Here is a 13997-nt window from a genome sequence, read left to right as displayed (position 1 = left end):
TACAACATATCAGAACTGCCCCCTCGTTCATGGACTTCTGAAGGAACATCAAGACAGGGCTCTTCGAGATGAAAACAGGCATGATTTCCTCCATCTCCTCAGGCCTGCCCTACTCAGTGCCTGGAGTAACCGAACTCTACAAATCCACATAACATAGCATAACACAACGAAACATATTAACTCTGGGGCAAGAAAAAGCTCATGTTAACCCAATGTATTTCATACTTCTACCTTGCTTCGTACACATTTGTTTCCAGCATGAATATCTCACAAGCATCATACAATCACACATACAAGTTTCTCTGCATAGTATAGGAACTACTGAGAAGACCTCAGACTCTACCAATATGGCTTGGAATTACATGCTACTCACAATATAATTTGTTTAAATTGCAAATACAAGTAAATAGTTACACTGACTGGAAGCACCTCTAATCGACCTAGAAGGGATTACAATCACAAATTGTCAACAAATATTCAGTCTCCAAAATGACATCATCATGCTCCATTTAAAAAAATAAAGAAATCAGTCATACAACTTTAGGTTTTATAGATCATTTCAACCACCTGATATAGATTTTTAAATGTTTGCTACCAAGTTTACATATTTCAGGCTACCACCCTGTTAAGAATACGTTTTTCACTTCAAAGGTTCTTGCGTAAAGCTTTATGTTGCCCTCGTACCCAACAGGATTTCAATCCAGTGGTAGTAGTTCAATTTCTCCATTCCAAAATATTAAGTTCCAACTCTTGTCACCAATCAAAATGGGCATAAGCATTTATGATTAAGTTTTCCCTTGTACGGAAGGAGAAATGTGATTGCAACAAAACTGCTTGCTCTCCAGTGCTCACGTTCCCCAGCTTTGTCCAATCACACTGGACAGAACGTCATGTGCTCACAACGTCATAATTTTGCTCGCAGACAGCAACAAGGGCACGCCTCTCTCCTGGCTCAGTGCCTTCAACCAGTCGCACACACACCAAGGTTCCACTCACATCTCTGCTCGGTTGACTGCCTTCAACCGGTCACAAAAGGAGCCAAAGTTTCACCCACATCTTGGGTCAGCAAAAACATACACTGCGGTTCCACTCTCTCTTGGTGGCTCCCCTCTTACCTCAGTGCCCACAATATCACTTCAAAAGGCGCTTAATATGGGTTGCATGGGTTCTGATTAATCTAGGAGATTGGAGACAGTTTTTCCCTCATCGCCAGTGTTAAGAATACGCTTTTCACTTCAAACTTTCTTCATAAACCTTAATAGATTGGTAGCATGTTTGTCCAACCTCCTCAGGCAGTGAACCAATCGTAACTGACACATTCAATTCTCTCCCAGAAGCTTGACACTCCCTGGATTGCTGTGACCTCAAATTGATTGTCACCGTTTTCCAGCAAAGTGATCAAGTGCAAACCACAAACCCCCCCCCATTACCGGAAATATGTGTACAAATGATCTGCGCAATTAACATAGCAGCAAGAGCAAGGACAGAGATTTTGCCAACTAATTTTGTAGTATCACCCAATAGTGTCATGCCACCAAGAGAAGTTAAATTCAATCCACCCAGAAGCCCAGTGTGAAGTGTAAATTATGCACAATAGGTAGAATCTATGTGTATGATCCCATTTTCAGAAAATAAGCCTTAAAGTTAAACACATCAACTTATTCATTTCACTCTGATTTAGACCCCTCACATGGCAGTATTCCTACATATTGTTAAACTATGGGATTGTGAAACTACTTTTTATACCGGGTCAGTGCCATTAATTCAATCCCCCAAATGACAACCGTTGTATCAGGTTTCCTGTATTCAATAAACATCTATTGGGCACTAACCAGGAATTTCTTGTCCATTTATTGGGACAACAATCATGCTAACACTAGCAAATTAGTGTTGCAGCAATCATTCCTTCATTATTCAGCTGCTGCAGAGGTAACCCTATCTTTATTAGCCAATCAAAACATCAGTATTCCACCTACAATCAGCCATAGGTGCAAGTAAACGTCAGAGAGTAGGTATATGTTTTGTAACTTTTTTTCAGTTCTTTCAATTCAATACCAACAGCAAAACAAATTGTTGTCCTTTTTATCAGCAAGCATTTATTTAGATGACAAATACCAAAAGCCTTCACTTTTTTATTTTTGACAAATATCTATACCGCCTCAAAAACACATTGTTCAGCTTTCCCTGTGGATCCTTATTTCTACATTTTAGAGTATGTGCACATGCACGATATAAATGACTATAATACAGAAATTACAATATCCTATTCATAGCGTGCCTGTTCTCATTCACATATGGTCAGAACCTGTTTCGATTCTCGATTAACAACAGGTCCACTGATTTTCCACCTCATGTGGATCAAACATTAATAAAAAACATGGTGACATGTTCCTGTGCACTGGAAGGTCCTTAACAAAAGTTGACTGGTCAGTTTTCAGTTCCTTATTGCTGTATTTGGGTATTAAATTGGTACTGTTATGGTGACATAGACAATGTTATCTTGTGTAAAAATGACAAAATAACGAGTGAATGCTACCAGAAAATGTGCTGCATTACAACGCTTAATTTGCCTTTTTTGCCGCATATTTTAGCCAAAACTGCTGCATAATTTGGTCCTTTGCTCCTGTAAAACTCCAGTTGACTTGATTAACACTAAGTGGCGTGACATATGGGCATCTACCTCATCAAGTCATCTGAGTCATTTGCTCCAGAACTGAAGAAGCGCCCACCTTATTGTGAGAATTCCACATGCCTGGAGGGGATCACTATCTTCAAAGCAACTCCAGAGCTATCCTATGAAGGCAGAAGAGATTGCTGGGCAGGCATCATTTTGTTTTGGTCCAAATTAGCAAACATTTTTGTTTTTTAAAAGCAAACTCCAAAAAGGGGAGTTTGATTTTGAAAATCTAAAAAATCATTGTCCTGATGTGAAGAGAGCTCTCTCCCCGAGCTTCAAGGTCTCTTTTGTAATTTCCTGGCCCGGGAAGGTCCCATTGGTGGAACCCTCTTAGGCTCCATAATTTATGGAGGAGGTGATTGAATCACAGGTTGGTGAGACATAGATGAAACAATTTATGGAGGTAAGCCTGCTCCACCAAACTCTAAGAGACCCATCATGTCCTTTTTCACAGTCAACAGTCATCTTGGTTTCCTGTGATTGTAAGCACACATTTGCTGCTATACTGACTTAGTTTATATTGTATTTTCTGCTTTACTGATACATGCTGCATGCACAAAAAAGAGGAATATGACTAGCTGTTAGCAGTGGTGCCCTAGGTGAACTATGCAAGCGGAGCACCCACCACTTATTTTTCATTTTCAATTGTTATTTCCTTGAAGTTCTTGCTGCACTTAAAGTAAAACCTTACGCAAGTGCCTAATTGGCATTTCCAGGGGTTGCACACACACACACACACACATTTCCCACCCACTTTCCACAATTTCGAAATACCTTGATGGGTTTGGAACTCCTTTTATGCTTTCGGCGACGGATGAGTTTTTCTCTGTCCTGAAAATTAAAAAGAATCAATATTTGTGTCATTATATCACAGCCCTTTGTAAAACATTCTAGACATGGCTCTTTGTTTGACAAGCTGCAGTGAAACTACCTCTCTATGAATCTTTTGGAAAGCATCAAGGGATAATTAATGGTGTTCTTGTACTCTGTAAGAACCTAAAGTGATTTTTGGACAGCAAGTTGTCAACAAACCTATATACAACAATTTAGTCTACCTTTCTACCTTTTTGTTGACTTGCCCTGGTAGCAGAGCTTCTATCTTTTCTGTAGATGAAGAAACCACTTGTGTTGTGGAAAGTGCCTTAATGTGTCAGTGAGGGTAGATTTTAAAATGAACAGTTTAAGCAGGTTTTACTTCTGGTCAATCAATGTTAGTAAGAGGTTCAAATGTTGGTATTTGTGTGTACTATCAGATATGGCTGGGTAGCCTTATCAAACAGTACACTTTCTAATATCATCTAGGGTCTAGTCAGGTATATTTACTTAACCTTAAACTCTACTCTGGGTAGCTGTGGCTGCGAGCAAACGAACAATGTGTAAAGCATTTAACAGCACCAAACGGTGCAATTAGAAAGTCACAGAACATGAAATAAACAAGACACCAATGTATACACAATAGAGCTTATTGTTATCAATTTTTAGAGACCTTAATCATTAAAATCCACCGGAGGGTTCCAGAGGTACAGATGTTAGAAGCAATAAATAACTTTTAAATTTTAAATCAACTGCAAACAAACATTGACCAACAAAAAGTTTGGAAACATTTGAAGAGTTCAAAACAGTTAGTTCCACAACTCCAACCTTAGTTGGGCGATAAAGTGCAGCAGGACAAAGGTCTAGGGGAACAGGATGTACACTTTGGACAGTTACCTGGCCAGCAGAGTGTTTTCAAGATCAGACTTTACAGAATGACCCCTATAGATGACAATGGAATGGTCCTGATGCTGAGGGATGCATGCTTAAAGATGCTCAAGGATGGTGAGGAATCTGGTCACAAACAGCACTCATGAGTCCAACAGACACAGGTGTACCTTTTGGCTATTTCAGAGTTATCCTTTAGGGTGCCTAGCATCTGGTAGCAGTAAAACATCTGCAGTTGATACCCGAGATGCAACTTGGGCTCTTCCAGCTTTAGTGTCCTTTGTGCTGTTCTGGGGGACCAGTCAACTGACACTTGGAGTCTCTGTTTCGGACTGGGGCTGGGCATCAACTTTTTTCCAAGCCAGGCACCCAGAACAGGGTCCAAACTCTGCTAGCCCAAAGTGCAGCAGGTGCAGTTACTCCATTACTTTGTGCACTTCCAACGGGTGCAAACTAGTCTTCTTCTAATTCTCCTTCCAAGTCCATCAAGTATCGAAGTCTTGGTTGCCAGGGGTGCTTTATACCCTAGCAAAGTGCCTTGCAGGGACAATGCACTCACAAGACAATTGGCTAGATGGTTCTCTCATCTCTGGTGACACAGTTCCATTGATGAGTAGCGTCTAGCTCTCCCAGAGTGCAGCATTCTTGCCACAACCAACATGGAAGAATTCTTCCTTGATTGTAGGACCTTGGTAGCCTATCCACAGGGCTACATGCCCTGGAAAAGCATACTGCTCAAGAGTGTTGTCACTGTAACCCTTCAAAGGCAGCTTCACCTTCGAAGCTCGCCTTTGAGCTCACACCCCAGGCAGCCATCTATGGGAGGAGGTCATACTTTCAAGTGTGGCGCTGACCTTTGTTCCTGGACATGGAGTCATTCACACATCCCCCAAGGTGGGCAGGAAGCTGTCTGTGTGCTAGTGCCTTTATGAGGCCATTGGACTAGCAGGGACATGGAGTGGCAACTTCGTAAAAGTTGCTTATCTTTAAAAGTGACATTCATTTTGATTTGGCCATCAAGTCACATTTAATGCCACAATGAATTTGATACCTTATGTGACCCACTTTGGTAGTCCCAGTCTAAAGTTAGCTTGGCTGGGATGCCATCCGATAACTGTATTACATAACGCTGCTACCAACTTTACACACAGCAAAATGACAATTTCAAAGTGTTGCTGCTAAAACATATCGCAAACCATATGCCTTACTTAAAATACAGCTCCCTACCAAAGAACTCGATAGGACTTCCTTAAGGGATACGTATATATAATGTTACGAGATAGGGTGGCTTTGCCAATGGATTACATGGCAAGCTGCAGTAAAAACACTGTCCTTCTAACTCACAGTTGCAGACTGGGGGCCATTTTGTATCTTGTCACACGAAGGGTGGCACAAACAGTGCTGCAGCCCTGAGTGGACACTCTGCCTTACATGCCATGGGTACCATATGCTAGGGACTTATAAGTTAGTCAGGTCTTGCCAATTGGATGTATTCAATTTAACATATAATTTGTATGAGGCTAAAACACTGCCACTGAGGTCTGGTTAGCAGGCCTTAGTGCACTTTCAGAGTCAAAAACCAGCAGCTAATAGTCCAAATGTGGGCATAAAATGGGGAAGACACTTGCAAAAAGGGTGTTTCCATACAGTAGTGACATTGTACTCTGGAAAAATCTAAAGAGTAACAAACCATTATTTATGATTTTTGGACAGCAAGTTGTCAACAAGCTATGTGCAGCTACTTTTTCTACATTTTTGTTGACTTGCCCTAGTAGCAGAGCTTCTATCTTTTCTGTAGATGAAGAAACCACTTGTGTTATGGAAACTCTCTTAATTTAGGACAGTTTTCATCTTCTCTGCCTCTGAGAGTTGGTTTTAAAATGACTAGTTTAAGCAGGTTTTGCTTCTGGTCCATCAATGTTAGTAAGAGCTTCAAAGGTTGGTTGCTGTAGGAACCAAAGCAATGGGAAGACAAAGGAGGTCATTTAGACCTTGGTGGTGTCTCACCAGCCTGCAATGTCAGGATGAACTCCCCTCCTCTTTTGGAGGACGATCCATCATATATTGAGATCCTCTCTTTTGAGGTGGATTTCACTGCCTTCTTTTCATCCATCAATGGAGCAGTTGCACAGAATCCACTTTAGTTTGCCAAGCAGCCTCGACGTTGTTTTGCCCCATCCATCAAATGATTTTGTTTTCAGAAACTAACAAAAAGCAAATGGCCGTGATGTGTGGCGAGTTTTCTCCCAGTGCATTAGGGGTCAATGGCATTGTTTTCAGGTCAGGCCTGCCAGGCATTTCCTGGCAACCCTGAACAGGAAAAATGTATGTTCGAAGGATTCCATTTATTAGGGTGTTCCTTCCAACACCCATGAACTTAGTCACTGGAAACCTGACACTTCACCCTCCTCTAAATGATTGGAGTGAAATGTGAGTTTGAAAGGGCTGCCACTGCTCAAAATTCCAAGTGAGACTCAAAGGTGTTTGCCTAGGAACAAATAAAGTGCAGAGCAGGAAAGCATCCAAAATCTTCATTTATTAAACATCAGCGCTTACAGTAAATTATGACTTGCTGAGAGTAATACGCCCACCCGTCAACTTCGCTCCGCCAACCTCGCACTCGCCGCCGTCCCTCGCATCCGCCGCACCACAGCAGGTGGGAAATCCTTCTCCTACCTGGCTGCCAAGAAATGGAACTCCCTCCCCTCCAACCTCAGGACCACCCAGGACCACCCTGCATTCCGGAGGCAGCTCAAAACCTGGCTCTTCGAGCATCAGTAATCCCCCATTCCCCCATCCCCCCCAGCACCTTGAGACCCTCACGGGTGAGTAGCGCGCTTTATAAATGTATTTGATTTGATTTGATAACATAATTTAACAGTACTGTGTAGGAGTCTGGCCTGGCTTATAGTGGGTACCCTGTGGTACTTACACCCTGTGCCAGGTCCAGTTATCCCTTATAAGTAGAATAGAAGTGTTTCTAGCAGCTTAGGCTGATAGAAGGTAGCTATGGCAAAGCAACTTAGGCTGAACTAGGAGACATGCAAAGCTCCTACTATACCACTTATATCATATGCACAATATCATAAGAAAACACAATACTCAGAGTTACTAAAAATAAAGGTACTTTATTTTTATGACAATATGCCACAAGTATCTCAGTGAGTACCCTCAGTAAGAAGGTAAGTAATATACACAAGTTATATGTACACAAACCCAAAACAGGTAAGTAAGAGTCAGAAAAGTAATGCAAACAGTGTAGAATTACAATAGGTTGCAATAGACAAGCATAGGTCTAGGGGCAACACAAACTATATACTCCAAAAGAGGAATGCGAATCACGAATGGACCCCAGACCTATGGGAGCTTGTAGAGGGTTGCTGGGACTGTAAGAAAACAGTCAGGGTGTCCAAGATACCCCACCCCAAGACCCTGAAAAGTAGGAGTAAAGTACACCTACTACTCCAAAAGAGCACAATAGTCGTGATAGGGGGATTCTGCAAGAACAACAAACACCAGCAAGGCACTGAAGGTGGATTCCTAGACCTGAGGACCTGCAAGGCAAGGGGACCAAGTCCAAGAGTCGCAATAGTGTGCAGGGGGGGGGGGGCAGGAGCCCAGAAAACCCCAGATGAAGGTGCAAGGAAGCTGCCTCCAGATGGAAGAAGCTTGGATTTCTTCAACAACGAAGAGGCCTAGGAACTTCTCCTTTGGAAGGAAGATGTCCCACATCGCGATGAAGGTTGCAGAAGTGTTCCCATGCAGAAATACTGCAAACAAGCCTTGCTAGCTGCAAGGGTCACAGTAGAGGTTTTTGGGTGCTGATAGGGACCAGGAATGACCAGGATGTCGCCCCGTGGAGGAGGTGACAGAGGGGGCGCTCAGCAGCTCAGAGAGCCCCCACAGAAGCAGGCGGCACCCGCAGAAGTACCCGAACAGGCACTTAGAAGATTTGTGAACTGGAGCTGGCTCAGAGTCACAAAGGAGGGTCCCACAACGCCAGAGGCCAACTCAGAGGGTTGAGCACTGCAGGACGGAGTGCTGGGGACCCAGGCTAGGCTATGCACAAAGGAAATCCTGGAAGAGTGCACAGGAGCCGGAGAAGCTGCAAATCATGCAGTATACAGGTTTGCAGTCTAGCGTGGGGAGGCAAGGACTTACCTCCACCAAACTTGGACTAAAGGATCACTGGACTGTGGGAGTCACTTGGATAGAGTTCCTGTGTTCCAGGGACCACGCTCATCAGGATGAGAGGGGACCCAGAGGACCAGTGATGCAGTCTTTTGGTGCCTGTGTTAGCAGGGGGAAGATTCCGTCGACCCACGGGAGATTTCTTCTTGGCTTCCAGTGCAAGGTGCAGGCAGATGAGCCCCAGAGCATGCACCACCAGGAAACAGTCAAGAAAGCCAGCAGGTTGAGGCGCTACAATGTTGCTGGTAGTCGTCTTGCTACTTTGTTGCGGTTTTGCAGGTGTCCTGGAGCAGTCAGCGGTCGATCCTTGGCAGAAGTTGAAGAGAGAGATGCAGAGGAACTCTGGTGAGCTCTTGCATTTGTTATCTGAAGAATTTTCCAGAGGAGAGACCCTAAATAGCCGGAAAAGGATGTTTGGTTATCAAGAAAGGAGGATTGGCTACCAAGAGAGGTAAGAGCCTATCAGAGAGGGTCTCTGACGTCACCTGCTGGTACTGGCCACTCAGAGCAGTTCAGTGTGCCCCCAACACCTCTGTTTCCAAGATGGCAGAGGTCTGGGACACACTGGAGGAGCTCTGGGCACCTCCCCTGGGAGGTACTAGTCAGGGGAGTGGTCACTCCCCTTTCATTTGTCCAGTTTTGCGCCAGAGCAGGGCTGGGAGATCCCTGCACCGGTGTAGACTGGCTTATGCAGAGATGGGCACCATCTATGTCCATCAAAGCATTTCCAGAGGCTGGGGGAGGCTACTCCTCCCCAGCCCTTCACACCTATTTCCAAAGGGAGAGTGTTTAACACCCTCTCTCAGAGGAAATCCTTTGTTCTGCCTTCCTGGGCCAGGGCTGCCTGGACCCCAGGAGGGCAGAATCCTGTCTGAGGGGTTGGTAGCAGCAGCAGCTGCAGTGGAAACCCCGGAAAGGCAGTTTGGCAGTACCTGGGTTCTGTGCTAGAGACCCAGGGGATCATGGAATTGTCCCCCCAATACCAGAATACCACAATTCGATGATCTTAGACATGTTACATGGCCATGTTCGGAGTTACCATTGTGATGCTATACATAGGTAGTGACCTATGTATAGTGCACGTGTGTAATGTTGTCCCTGCACTCACAAAGTCTGGGGAATTTGCCCTGAACGATGTGGGGGCACCTTGGATAGTACCAGGGTGCCCACACACTAAGTAACTTGCCACCCAAACTTCACCAGGTGAAGGTTAGACATATAGGTGACTTATAAGTTACTTATGTGCAGTGTAAAATGGCTGTGAAATAACGTGGACGTTATTTCACTCAGGCTGCAGTGGCAGGCCTGTGTAAGAATTGTCTGAGCTCCCTATGGGTGGCAAAAGAAATGCTGCAGCCCATAGGGATCTCCTGAAACCCCAATAACCTGGGTACCTCAGTACCATCTATAAGGGAATTATATGGGTGTACCAGCATGCCAATGAGAATTGGTAAATTTAGTTACTAGCCTGAGGTGACAAATTTAGAAAGCAGAGAGAGCATAAACACTGAGGTTCTGGTTAGCAGAGCGTCAGTGATACAGTTAGGCACCACACAGGGAACGCATACAGGGCACATACTATGAGCACTGGGGTCCTGCCTGGCAGGATCCCAGGGACACAAGGGCTAAAACAACATACATACAGTGAAAAATGGGGGTAACATGCCAGGCAAGATGGTACTTTCCTACATACTGCTTGGCGTATTGCAATTATATATTACTGCCTGAAAATACTAGTAGCAATACATGGCACACGGGCTAGCCCTAACCAAAGTCCCATGCTATGTAAGTTAGTTATTAGTTTAATTTGTTTTAAAATCAGGTTACAACTGATCCTGTCATGGGCAGTAAGTCACAGCAACGACTGGTAGTACTTTTTCATAAGAGTAATTGTTGGTGGCAGTACACAACCATCGCAGGCAAGTTTATTCCCCGTGGTATCCAACTACATCAGAATTTACTAGCAGACAGCAGTGTCCCTTTCTCGGATGAGTGCCAGTTAATTACAGAAGTTTCACTTCCTTCTTTAGGAAATTCTCAGCTTTCCCAGTCAAATTTGATTTTCTGGTCTGCCTTCTGTTAATACCTGGTATTATATAAAAATGAAAGTTACAAAGCAATTTCAATATTAGACAAAACGTAAAAGAATACCAGCCAAGGCATGTATCTTTATTTCCTGGAACCCACCTTTGACACTACGGTGGGGGTTTAGCAGATAAAAATGTAAGAGAATGGATCTTGTTTTAATCCCAGTCTCTGCAGTATACTAAAGTGTGTGATCCAGTCCAGACCTCTATTGTGGTGCTCCTCAGTTTCCTTGCTCACCAAACTTGAGGAGGCTAAGGATTAAAAACTGTGCACAAACCTTGAGATTTACTAATTTTCAGATGTTATCGACCCCTATAAATAAGGAAATACATATAATCAGAAAGGACCCATGCTTGGGGAGTAGATTGAAAGCAATATGAAGATTTTAGATATTTTACCTCCATCACAATTGCAAACGACAAGCAGAATAGCCCCACCATTTCCCCCATCAACACCTACCCTTGTCAACTCGTCAATCACGTTCTGTTGTTCCACCACCTGCATTTTGAGGAACTCAATTTCTTGCTCATCATTGGCTTGATCTAGGTCGTTTAAAGATCGCAATTTCTTTATGGGTGCATGAGTCGTTATTTTTTCTTTCTGTGGTGAGCAGAGCAAATTATACATTAGCAGCAATCAAAATATATATATATATATATATATTACAATAGCTACTTACATATCCATTAGGTACTGGTAAGTATGTTAACCGAATTTGATCTCTCTTTAATCTCTCTGCTTCATCCCATGCTTAAGTACAGCCACAAGTTGCATAGGATACACTAAGAGCAAACCTCTAAACTACACCCACTACAACACAATATAGGACCACACCAGCCGTTGTTTAAAGCCCACGCTCTTCCAGCCACACACGATAAAGGCAGAAGCATCATACTCTGTGTTTATGCAAATTACGACTGTATGTCTTGCTACACTTCTTTATTGCAGACCTCGAGTAAGCCACAGTTTGCCACAATACAATCGGAGCTCCTCTCAGAAACCTAAGCACAACAACGCAGTTCTTCCCACATTGGGAGCTCTATAAATCCACCGTCTCCCAAGCACACAAAACAAACAGTGCATCATTTCACTCGTCCACTTGGAATTACTTCCAGGTATCATAAAGGGTGCAACGTGCTATAAAATGATATGATACAAACTATTCCTATTTACTGGTCAGCCAGCAAAATGATGTTGGTGTTTGCTGTGTTGTTTGAGTAACCATGTGTTGTTTGGTCGCCATTAACGTCACTGCACAACATTGAAACTGGTTGACAATACAGTGTCCCGAGCCGCATACCATGAATATAAGGCATGCTTGTTTTTGATGTTTCTACATGTGATAGAGCAAGGGAGTATTCCCTGACGCTCAGTCACCCACCATCTCTGCATTCTCCTTTGTGATGGTCTTAAGTTTCTCTTCCATGCGTTGTAAAGAATGCATCAGTTCGTCATTTCGCTTGGTGAGGCACTTGTTTTTGTCCAAAAGAGGTTTGCACTGTTTTTCTGCTTCCCGGACCCGCCTTAGCTGGAAGAAGAAAAACACCATCATGTCAATTTTACAGACTGTTTCATCGCCACTCCAGGACTCTGTGTTATTTTTCTCTATGGTTACAATCACCATCATAAATCTTTAATCAGTTATAATTTTAACCATAAAAAGTCCATTGGACTATAATACCTGTATGCCAACAAATTCAGACAAAATACACTCAATGTGAATAAAAATCATACAAATGATAAAACAACAGCAGATAAAACCTCCCATGAAAACACAACCATAATGTTACTTATATCAAATCTTCTTCTTATAACAGCAAAGTTAATCAGGTCTCAAGATGTAGGAAACTGCAAATATAACATGTGCTCAGTGTAGGGAATGAAGAAACATAAGAGCCGGCCGAGCTTGCATAAAATTCAGGGATTTAAGTAGCAGGATAATGAACAGTCTTCTAGGCACACTAAAATATTTACAGAACATAAAAAAATGTAGGGTATCCTGAAGAGACGTGTTGTCACATCAGGAGGACCCCGTAGTGCCAGGCAGGCCCAATCCACTAGAAGATGCCAGAAGATGATGCAAAAGGTGAAATCTGAACCTGGCCGAAAGGAATCTAGCCCTCTCAGTAGTTACAATGGATAAATATGGTTCTATAGACTGAACGGTTTTGAGAGCATATGCCCCTCACCATAGGTTTCACCAGCTCTGTCTGTTGTCTTTGAAGGGCTTTACATTCTAAAAACTGATTCCTCGCCAGTTTCAGCTCCAAAGGATGCAAGGAGTGGGGGGTTATAAAATATAGCCTCCCTAACTAGGCTAATAAAGGCTGCCTTCACATACTTCAACCAAAGAATTTTGTTCACATAATCAAGGGACTAACAGTCTGAAAGAATATGCCTATTCAGCTAAGCACCCTCCTAAGTCCATATCTTGATCCAATATAACAGCTGTCGCAGAGCAATTATGTCTCCTATGTATTTTATTCCTAGCTCCTCATGGACAGAGAAAGATGGTGTACTGTCAGGGACCTTAAACATATGCCTTAAAAATGTGTTTTCAGTGGTTTGGATGTTATCATCTTTCGCTGATAACATCCAAACCACTCACTGCGATAAAGAGCCTTGGAGACACATTTAGCCTGGTAGATCTTGGCTAAAATACTCGGGGCCTGGAGCACAGCCTCTGGGCAAAGCTAGCCACTGCAACTGTGGCCTTTACAAGCTCACCTTTTCTCACATTGGTCAAGGACTTCCAGGTTTTGTCCCCATCGAACAGTACCACAAGGTAGATATAAAAATGGGCTTTAGTCAGGATATGATTTCCCACCTTTGAACTTGTGGACCTTGAACTAACTACCATCACGTAAAACTTAGTAAAGTTTACTGTGCTGTCCAATCTAGCCATAAAGGTGACAAAGTTAATCAGCAGTGACTAGAGTCCCACAGCCGTCCAGTCCATGAGGATTGCGTCGGCATATAATAACACCAGTAGGATCTCAGCCCTTCCCATAGAGAAGGGTTTGTTCCCAACCATCAACGTAGAGGGTAAAAAAAAAAGGGGTGAGAATACAACCCTGGCAAACTCTCCTGCTGATTATAGAGGTCTGGGCACAAGACCCAACCCGAGAGTATTGCACTGTGGCTGATGTATGAGCATGTAAACCTGATAAAAGGAGCACAATGTCCGGATCCACCAGGGGCCACAGTATACTTGTTTAGAATTAAAAACAAGTTCAGACATTGGTCCGTTGTCAATCTGCCTGGCCTGAGGCACATTGTACCTCAGAAAATATGTCATTCTTATCCACCCACAACATCAGCCTATTTAACAGTACCCTCC

General features: G+C 43.3%; 1 protein-coding gene across 1 annotated transcript in view; it reads right to left on the bottom strand.

The window, feature by feature from the left end:
• Window positions 1–13997, bottom strand: part of JAKMIP2 (janus kinase and microtubule interacting protein 2) — a 387006-nt gene that overhangs the window by 113616 nt on the left and 259393 nt on the right. Inside the window, exons 7-9 of the mRNA XM_069244668.1 lie at window positions 12039–12185; window positions 11117–11257; window positions 3452–3508 (exon numbers count right to left, since the gene is read on the bottom strand). Coding sequence (XP_069100769.1) covers window positions 3452–3508; window positions 11117–11257; window positions 12039–12185 — 345 coding nt within the window. The remainder of the gene's footprint in view (window positions 1–3451; window positions 3509–11116; window positions 11258–12038; window positions 12186–13997) is intronic.

This window comes from Pleurodeles waltl, chromosome 7 (assembly GCF_031143425.1).
Source record: "Pleurodeles waltl isolate 20211129_DDA chromosome 7, aPleWal1.hap1.20221129, whole genome shotgun sequence".
Lineage (NCBI taxonomy): Eukaryota > Metazoa > Chordata > Amphibia > Caudata > Salamandridae > Pleurodeles > Pleurodeles waltl.
Note: the sequence above shows the minus strand (reverse complement) of the source record. Positions and strands in the feature narration are given on the sequence as shown.